This window comes from Rana temporaria, chromosome 6 (genome assembly GCF_905171775.1).
Source record: "Rana temporaria chromosome 6, aRanTem1.1, whole genome shotgun sequence".
NCBI classification, from domain to species: domain Eukaryota; kingdom Metazoa; phylum Chordata; class Amphibia; order Anura; family Ranidae; genus Rana; species Rana temporaria.
The window spans coordinates 10,214,370-10,224,669 of NC_053494.1; the positions used below are offsets into that span (position 1 = coordinate 10,214,370).

Consider the following 10,300-nt stretch of genomic DNA (forward strand, 5'->3'; position numbering starts at 1 on the left):
ATTATTATTAATAATTCTTTAATTAATATATTTTTTTAATATGTCCACAATTGGGCTTTAATGTAGACCCTCATATTATATCGTTTTGGTAGATCTAAAGGGGATTGCACACTCAGACTTGAACATGTATGGCCACAACCTTGGCAACACATGTTACAATGTAACTGTACAATCTTTGTATTTACATCAATGACTAAAAATGCCACCTGGCGGCCAGCGTAAATATGCACCCTAAGAGCCAAGAAAAATGAAGTTCAATGCTTCCGAGCATGCGTCGACTTGATTCCGAGCATGCGTAGGCTTTTTCTCCGTCGGAATTACATACAGACGATCGGAATTTCCGACAATAACTTTTCCCGTCGGAAAATTTGAGAACCAGCTGTCAAATTTTTCCTAGCGGAAATTCCGACAGAAAAATTACGTTGGCGCCTACACACGGTCGGAATTTCCGACCGTGTGTAGGCTCCAATGGAATTTCCGCCAAGAAAAATTTAACAGCTGGTTCTCAAGTTTTTAGACGGGAAAAGTTCTTGTCGGAAATTCTGACTTTTCTTGGCGGAATTTCCGATCGTGTGTACGTGGCATAAGTCCATTCTGTAGGTTTTTTTTTTTTCTTGGATCCTCAAGCAAGGGACATTTGGGGACCAGTGTCCTGAGCTCCACCCTCTTGCTGTAATTGGCAGATGAGCAGATCCGGGAACTCAAGTGGCTTGACCTCATCAGGGATTGGTTGTAGTTCTGCTCCTATAACTGAAACCTTTTCATCTTGGGTGGGCTGACACTTTAACATTGCAGTTAGTCCAAGGCCAACCTAAATTTTAGACCTTCTCCTTATTTACAGAAATTCAGTTGGGACTGAACACAGCCAATCCGGGTCCGTCCAATCAGGTTTGATCATCCCTAGCATTGTCCGAGAAGAAGAATAGTTATTATCGGCCCCCGATGGCTAAGCCATTACTGAACCCCGTTTGCCATCAGTTCTTGTTCCATAGGAGGGACTGGAAACTGCTCATCTGGTTTTGGAGACTCTTCCAGTAATGGCGTCTTCTCCTCCGCGGTGTCCCCTTTGCCCAGCTTTTCCCCTCCATTGGCTGTAGCTTTTTCCCCAGCTCCCAGTTCGTTCATCTCGATCGCCGAATCCGTCTTCTTCTCCCCGCTGACAAAGGTGATCATTTCTTCCTCCTTGACCGTCTCCAGTTCGGTCCCAGCTCTTCCGTTTTCCGCCATGGCGAGATCTTGAGCCGCCCTTCCTTCTGCCAGTTCAGGCACTTGGCCCGCCCACACGTCTCGCTTGGAGTTCTTTTTACTTTGGGTGCGAAACGAGCCGCTTCTCTTCTTCTTCCGCAACAAGAAGAAGACCATGGTTGCCAGGACCAAGATTAAAACAACAATACCAACTCCAATTAAGATCACTAGGACCAATTCACCTTTCTTTTTATTATTTAACTTGTCATTATTTGTCTCTTGGCCAGGGTGTTTGGTAGTGGGGGAGTCCTCTTCTTCACCATTTTTCGTATCCATCTGAGTGACATCATCATCTCTACTTTGTGTTTCATTTTGGGTAGTTGATGGACTGGTGGTGCCTTCGTCATCTGTGAGATTCTCTGACCCATCATCTTCATCTTTGGCTGTTGTGGTAGCCATGTCTACGCGTTTCAAAGTTGTAGATGGATCATTGAACGCTGAGGCGGGAGTTGACGATTCATTTGTAACCTCGAAATCTTTTGTGATGATGGTAGTTGAAGCTACTCCATTGGACTCTTCTTGGGAGGTGAACCTTTCTGTTGCCACAAGTACAGATGTGACCTTAGGAGGAGCCGAAGTTTCAACTTCCTGTTTTAGGACTAATGGAGGACCAGTAGATGGCAAAGGAACAGGTACAGATGTGACCTCAGGAGGAGCCGAAGCTTCAAGCTCCTGTTGTAGGACTAATGGAGAACCAGTAGATGGCATAGGAACAGGAACAAATGTGTCCTTGGGAGAAGCCGAAGTTTCAACCTCCTGTTGTAGGACTAATGGAGAACCAGTAGATGGCAAAGGATCTGTTTCAATAGGGGAGGTGGTATCCTCGTCGTAAATAGGGTTCTCCTGGGACCTTGAACTTGCCACAAACAGAAGGAGCAGCACGCCCATCAGATGATAACTCCCCATAATTGTCTATTCGATGTGCTCTCGTCTATCACTTCTTTCTTTTTCCAAAAATTTTTAATCACCGGTTTGAGAAAGTTGACCACAGGGAGGAACCTGTAACAAAAGTAGAAAGAGAGGTCAACCAGTTCTTTCAAAGATATAATGTACAATTTGTTGAAAGATTAAAATTTGGAGATCAGTTCTGCGAGGGACGAGGATTCGTCTCTCGCAAATTTCAGTAACAATTGCGAAAATTTTGACAAAATTTTGCCATTTTTGGAGAAATGCATTGATGTCAATTAAGGAGAATTGAAAGTGTTTCTAAACCAAGGAACACAAATTGAATACATTGAGAGGAACTTATGAAAAACGGAGAAACCAGAATCAAAAGCAACTGTGTGTGGCAACCAATCAGGTTCTAGTTTTCATTTATAAAGCTTAACCACTTCAGCCCTGGAAGATTTTACCCTCTTCATGATCAGGCCCTGTGCTACTTTAACTGACAATTAAGGTCATGAAACGCTGTACACAAATTACATTTATATCATTTTTTTTTCACACGAAAAGAGCTTTCTTTTGGTGATATTTGATCACCTCTGCGTTTTTTATTTTTTTAACTGCTTTTTTTAACTGCTTCTCGGTTCTCTCCGGGGGCCAGGAGACTGATCGGTGTTCATACTATGTATGAACACACGATCAATCTCTTCCCCTAGTCAGTCCCATCCCCCCTACAGTTAGAACACACATTAGGGAACACATTTAACCCCTTGATCGCCCCCTAGTGTTAACCCCTTCTCTGCCAGTGACATTTATACAGTAATCAGTGCATTTTTATAGTACTGATCGCTGTATAAAAGCAACCTAGGAAGGCAAGGCTGCTCCTCTATAGAAGCAATGCAGTACAGTGAGAGTTGCAGGGGCGGACTGACCATTCGGGCACTGCCCGGGGGCCCCATGCCACTAGGGGGCCCCATCAGGGTTGCCAGCCTTAGTAAAACCAGGGACAGTATGTAAAAATCTGTGTATACTGTGTGTGTATGTTGTGTATGTATACTGTGGCCCAGATTCAGAAAGGAGATACGACGGCGTATCTCCGGATACGCCGTCATATCTCTGAGTCTGGGCGGTCGTATCTATGCGCCTGATTCATAGAATCAGTTACGCATAGATATCCCTAAGATCCGACCGGTGTAAGTGTCTTACACCATTGTATCTTAGGCTGCATATTTACGCTGGCCACTAGGTGGTGCTTCCGTATAGTTACGCGAGGAATATGCAAATTAGCTAGATACACCGATTCAGAAACGTACGTCCGGCTGGCGCATTTTTCTTACGTCGTTTACGTTCGGCTTTTTCCGTCGTAAAGTTACCCCTGCTATATGAGGCGTAGCTAATGTTAAGTATGGCCGTTTAAAAATGTTTACATCGTTTACGTAAGTCGTTCGCGAATAGGGCTGTACGTAAGTTACGTTCACGTGTAAAGCATTGACGATTTGCGGCGTAATTTCGAGCATTCGCACTGGCATGCGCCGTTCGTAAAAAACGTCAAATACGCGGGGTCACAGTTAATATACATAAAACACGCCCACATCATCCACATTTGAATTAGGCGGGCTTACGCCGACACACATACGTTACACCGCCGTAACTAAGGGCGCAAGTTGTTTCTGAATACGGAAGTTGCGCCCAAATTTACGGCGGCGTACCGTATCTGCGATACGTTACGCCAGCCCATAGATAGACAATTCTACCTAAATCCGGGCCTGTGTGTGTATATTGTGTGTCTGTGTGTGTATACTGTGTATGTATACTGTATGTGTGTGTATACTGTGTGGCCCCATAATCTCCTATTGCCTGGCGGCCCCATAATCTCCTATTGCCTGGGGGCCCCATAATCTCCTATTGCCTGGGAGCCCCATAATCTCCTATTGCCTGGGTGCCCCATAATATCCTATTGCCTGGGGGCCCCATAATCTCCGATTGCCTGGGGGCCCAATAATCTCCTATTGCCTGGGGGCCCCATAATCTCCTATTGCCCAGTGGGCCCCATAATCTCCTATTGCCTGGGGGCCCCATAATCTCCTATTGCCTGGGTGCCCCATAATCTCCGATTGCCTGGGGGCCCAATAATCTCCTATTGCCTGGGGGCCCCATAATCTCCTATTGCCCAGTGGGCCCCATAATCTCCTATTGCCTGGGGGCCCCATAATCTCCTATTGCCCGAGGGCCCCATAATCTCCTATTGCCCGGGGGCCCCATAATCTCCTATTGCCTGGGGGCCCCATATTCTCCTATTGCCCGAAGGCCCCATAATCTCCTATTGCCCGGGGGCCCCATAATCTCCTATTGCCCGGGGGCCCCATGAGTTTTCAGTCGGCCCCCGGAGTGTTGTCACCCTGAGACAGGAGGTGGGTTGCTGGCAGGATCACCAACTGAAAATAAAGGGAAGAAAGGCAAAAACAAAAAGGGGGCCCCTCAATGGATTTGCTATAGGGCCCCATCACAAGATCCTGTTGATCATGTTAAGTCTGAAGCACAAATTAGCGAGGCCTCGTTATATTCTTTCCTAATAACCCCCCCCCCTTTTTTTTTTTTGAAAGCCGCAGGTCTCTCCTGTGCCACAAACTTGAGCAACTTCCTGTAAAATGAGAAAGTCAGTTACAAAGTAACGGTTTTGGGGAAAACAAGGTGGAGGATGGGGTGTGATATTAAGCCACACTGTGCCAATTTCAAGATGACATGAAATATTAAATTACATTTATTGAAGAGACCCCCCCCCCCCCCATCTGTATGCACTTAGCCCCCCCCCCACACCTGTATACACTCAGCCCCCCCACACCTGTATGCACTCAGCCCCCCCCACACCTGTATGCACTCAAAACCCCCCACACTTGTATGCTCTCAGCCCCCCCAACACAAACACCTGTATGCACTCAGCTCCCCCCATACCAATACAAACTGAACCCCCCACACACTTGTATGCACTCAGCCCCCCACACCTGTATGCACTCAGCCCCCCACACCTGTATGCACTCAGCCCCCCCACACCTGTATACACTCAGCCCCCCACACACCTGTATGCACTCAGCCCCCCACACCTTTATGCACTTAGCCCCCCCCCCACACCTGTATACACTCAGCCCCCCACACACCTGTATGCACTCAGCCCCCCCACACCTGTATACACTCAGCCCCCTCATGCCTGTATGCACTCAGCCCCCCCACACCTGTATGCACTCAGCCCCCCACACACCTGTATGCACTCAGCCCCCCCCCCCACCTGTATGCACTCAGCCCCCCACACACCTGTACGCACTCAAAACCCCCCACACCTGTATGCACTCAGCCCCCCCCACACCTGTATGCACTCAGCCCCCTCATGCCTGTATGCACTCAGCCCCCCCCACACCTGTATGCACTCAGCCCCCTCATGCCTGTATGCACTCAGCCCCTCCCCACACCTGTACGCACTCAAAACCCCCCACACTTGTATGCACTCAGCCCCCCAAACCTGTAGGCACTCAGCCTCCAACATTTGTATGCTCTCAGCCCCCCCAACACAAACGCCTGTATGCACTCAGCTCCCCCCATACCTATACAAACTCAACCCCCCACACACTTGTATGCACTCAGCTCCTGCCCCCTCCCCCTACACAAACACACACACCTGGTCATAATGTGGCACTTCACTGAAATACCTCCATCTGGAAAATACCTTATTATGGCCACAAGATGGAGCTGGAGATCACAGGAAATAAATAATTATTCGTGACTGCTTTGTGAATTTTCTATAAACAGACTCCAAAAGATTTTACTGTCTGCGTCGGACAAGTCATGCAGAACCTGATTTACATAAATGAAGTCGTAGACGGAAAGCACCGATAACCCAAAACCGGCAGAGTGCTGTCTGGTGAATTTCTGCAGTCTAGCATTTTATTGTTCCCCTTTTCTCAGGGAAAAGAGAGAAATATGTGACTTTGCATTACCATTCATGGGAACAGACCTAAAAATGCTTCTGAGTCTCCAATGCTTCCCAGGCATGAAGACTATATTATTATTATTATTATTTTTATTATTGTTATTTTTATTATTATTATTTTAATATTATTATTATTATTATTATTATTATTATTATTATTATTATTTTTATTATTATTATTATTATTATTATTATTATTATTATTTTAATATTATTATTTTAATATTATTATTATTATTTCTTCTTCTTCTTATTATTTGTATTATTATTTTTATTATTATTATTATTATTATTATTATTATTATTATTATTATTATTATTATTATTATTTTAATATTATTATTATTTGTATTATTATTATTATTATTGTTATTATTATTATTGTAATATTATTAATAATAATAATAATAATAATAATAATAATAATAATAATACAAAGGAGCACCACCCTACCCTTGGCATGAAGACTATATTATTATTATTAGTAGTAGTATTATTATTATTATTATTATTATTGTTATTATTATTATTATTATTATTATTTTAATATTATTATTATTTGCATTTTTAATATTATTATTATTTGTAGTTTTATTATTATTATTTTAATATTATTATTATTATTATTATTATTATTATTATTTTTAATTATTATTATTATTATTATTATTTATTATTATTATTATTATTATACAGGATTTATATATAGATTCTGGTTATGTATACAGGAGCACTACCCTACAACTGACATCCTTTATTTTTGGCATGAAGACTATATTATTATTATTATTATTATTATTATTATTATTATTATTATTATTATTATTATTATTTTAATATTATTATTATTTGTATTTTTAATATTATTATTATTTGTATTTTAATTATTATTATTTTAATATTATTATTATTATTATTATTATTATTATTTGTATTTTAATTATTATTATTATTATTATTATTATTTTTTTTTTTTTTATTATTATTATTATTATTATTATTATTATTATTTTTTTTTATTATTATTATTATTATTATTATTATTATTATTATTATTATACAGGATTTATATATAGATTCTGGTTATGTATACAGGAGCACTACCCTACAACTGACATCCTTTATTTTTGGCATGAAGACTATATTATTATTATTATTATTATTATTATTATTATTATTATTATTATTATTATTATTATTATTATTATTATTATTTTAATATTATTATTATTTGTATTTTTAATATTATTATTATTTGTATTTTTATTATTATTATTTTAATATTATTATTATTATTTGTATTTTAATTATTATTATTATTATTATTATTATTATTATTATTATTATTTTATTATTATTATTATTATTATTATTATTATTATTATTATACAGGATTTTATATATAGATTCTGGTTATGTATACAGGAAAACCACCCTACAACTGACATCCTTTATTTTTGTCCCCGTCACCATTGTCATCAAGACTGAAAGTGATGGAAAGCCCAATATGTTGTGTTGTCACCAGAACAGGAACAGAGAGGAAATCTTGCCATGGGGACACTAGCTCCAGAGACACCTGTCTAAGAGGGGACTTCCCTCATTTCCTGTTATGTGTACAGGACAGGAAATAAAGTGTAATCAATTGACGTGGACACAGATGACCTGTACACCCGCTTTAGTCATTCCCATCAAAATGAAAAAAGTTTTTTGAATTCTGACTCAGTTTGCGAGACAACAGAATTCAAGCTAATGGGGCGTGCAGTACCGCATTTAGCCAGAGGTACGGGGGCACCGGTGACACTTGGAACGGTTCGGAAATACTCGGAATAACTGGGAAATACTTGGAGATTCTCTGTTCCCGAGTGTTTCCGAACCTTTCCGAGGGTTTCCGAGAACAGCCGAGCTTCGGTTTACATTGTATCCATATCATCTGTCAGTGTTACATTTTAGTTTTTACATTCGCACCTGCGTTTTGGCCCACCAGAAAGAAAAAAACAGTTGCTACAGGAGGCAGCACCTGAGGATCGGACAGTCAGCATAGCGATTAGATGCCAGCGGCTGCACTGAGCTGTGGGAGCCAGCAGCCTTCCATTGCTTTCATTACCAGGGCTGCCTCCTGTAGCCAATCACCGGGACTCCTCACATCTGCACACGGTCGTGCCAAAACGCAGGTGCGAATATAGAATGAAAGTAACACTGACAGGTGATATGGATGTAAGATAAAATGAAGGGAATATTTCAGGAGGTCATCGGTGATAACCGGGAACTTGTCACACGCAGGTCTGAATGTGGCTGATCCACCCAATATGATATTTCAGTGTTTGGTGGATGCTGGAGAGTTAAACTCTCTGTGCTGAGTTCCCGGGTCTGTACACCTGCTGTGCCCATTATGAGGGGTTCCCACCATCCCTGTGCTGAGTTCCCGGGTCTGTACACCAGCTGTGCCCATTATGAGGGGTTCCCACCATCCCTGTGCTGAGTTCCCGGGTCTGTACACCCGCTGTGCCCATTATGAGGGGTTCCCACCATCCCTGTGCTGAGTTCCCGGGTCTGTACACCCGCTGTGCCCATTATGAGGGGTTCCCACCATCCCTGTGCTGAGTTCCCGGGTCTGTACACCTGCTGTGCCCATTATGAGGGGTTCCCACCATCCCTGTGCTGAGTTCCCGGGTCTGTACACCTGCTGTGCCCATTATGAGGGGTTCCCACCATCCCTGTGCTGAGTTCCCGGGTCTGTACACCCGCTGTGCCCATTATGAGGGGTTCCCACCATCTCTATGCTGAGTTCCCGGGTCTGTACACCCGCTGTGCCCATTATGTGGGTGGTTCTCACCATCCCTGTGCTGAGTTCCTGGGTCTGTACACCTGCTGTGCCCATTATGAGGGGTTCCCACCATCCCTGTGCTGAGTTCCTGGGTCTGTACACCCGCTGTGCCCATTATGAGGGGTTCCCACCATCCCTGTGCTGAGTTCCCGGGTCTGTACACCCGCTGTGCCCATTATGAGGGGTTCCCACCATCCCTGTGCTGAGTTCCCGGGTCTGTACACCTGCTGTGCCCATTATGAGGGGTTCCCACCATCCCTGTGCTGAGTTCCTGGGTCTGTACACCCGCTGTGCCCATTATGAGGGGTTCCCACCATCCTGTGCTGAGTTCCCGGGTCTGTACACCCGCTGTGCCCATTATAAGGGGTTCCCACCATCCCTGTGCTGAGTTCCCGGGTCTGTACACCTGCTGTGCCCATTATGAGGGGTTCCCACCATCCCTGTGCTGAGTTCCCGGGTCTGTACACCCGCTGTGCCCATTATGAGGGGTTCCCACCATCCCTGTGCTGAGTTCCCGGGTCTGTACACCCGCTGTGCCCATTATGAGGGGTTCCCACCATCCCTGTGCTGAGTTCCCGGGTCTGTATACCCGCTGTGCCCATTATGAGGGGTTCCCACCATCCCTGTGCTGAGTTCCCGGGTCTGCACACCCGCTGCATCTTCTTGGGAATGGAGGAAGTCCCCAGTACAGACCCTGAGTGATAGTCGCAGAGACTGTTGGGGGGGGTTTATCTCTCCAGCACCCACCAAACTCTGGAATATAACATAAAGACGTGTATTGCATTCCATCGGGGGTGGGGTGGTGGTGGGGGGGGGGGGGTCGGTCACATCATCCCAGTAATGAAGTGATCCCGGACTTTGGATGTTGGGACTCCAGTATGAATTGCAGATTGGGTTTGGATGATATAAAGAGATGGGCACAGAAAGCCACTTACCTGCAGCCTGTCTGCTCCTCTCCGGCGTCCAGATCTTGTGTCCCCACCCTGCGGGTTCCCAGACTCTGCGCTGAATGTCACAATATGGTTTCTTTCTCATCACTTCCTGCAGAAGTTGCAGACGGGTGGTTGACACATTCTCTCTCTTTTTCTTCTTTTTCTGCCTTCCTCTGTGTGCTCATTTCCTCCAGAGAGGTAGAGCCAGTTACCGCAAGAAGCGATGACGCCTCCTCATCATCGCACATCCACGCCAGAATGGGTACTCATGGCTTTGTAAGGTAGCCAAAGAGAAATTTTGGATCTCTGATGTTTATAAACTGTTCATTAAAATGTAATGACCCCCCCCCCCCCCCCCTGAAGAATAACTTCTACCATAGAGAGCCCACCAACAAATGAGGTTTTAACTAAAGGTGGACCCCGGGTTCAATTTTT

At 43.7% G+C, this 10,300-nt stretch overlaps 1 protein-coding gene across 1 annotated transcript; it reads right to left on the reverse strand.

The window, feature by feature from the left end:
- Positions 1–601: 601 nt before the first annotated feature.
- Positions 602–10,006, reverse strand: LOC120943048. The gene is made up of 2 exons (XM_040356115.1): positions 9,869–10,006; positions 602–2,244 (listed from the first exon to the last, which is right to left on the reverse strand). Exon 2 carries the CDS (start codon positions 2,149–2,151, stop codon positions 955–957), a length of 1,197 nt encoding a protein of 398 aa, XP_040212049.1. The 5' UTR covers positions 2,152–2,244; positions 9,869–10,006; the 3' UTR covers positions 602–954.
- Between the last annotated feature and the right edge of the window lie 294 nt (positions 10,007–10,300).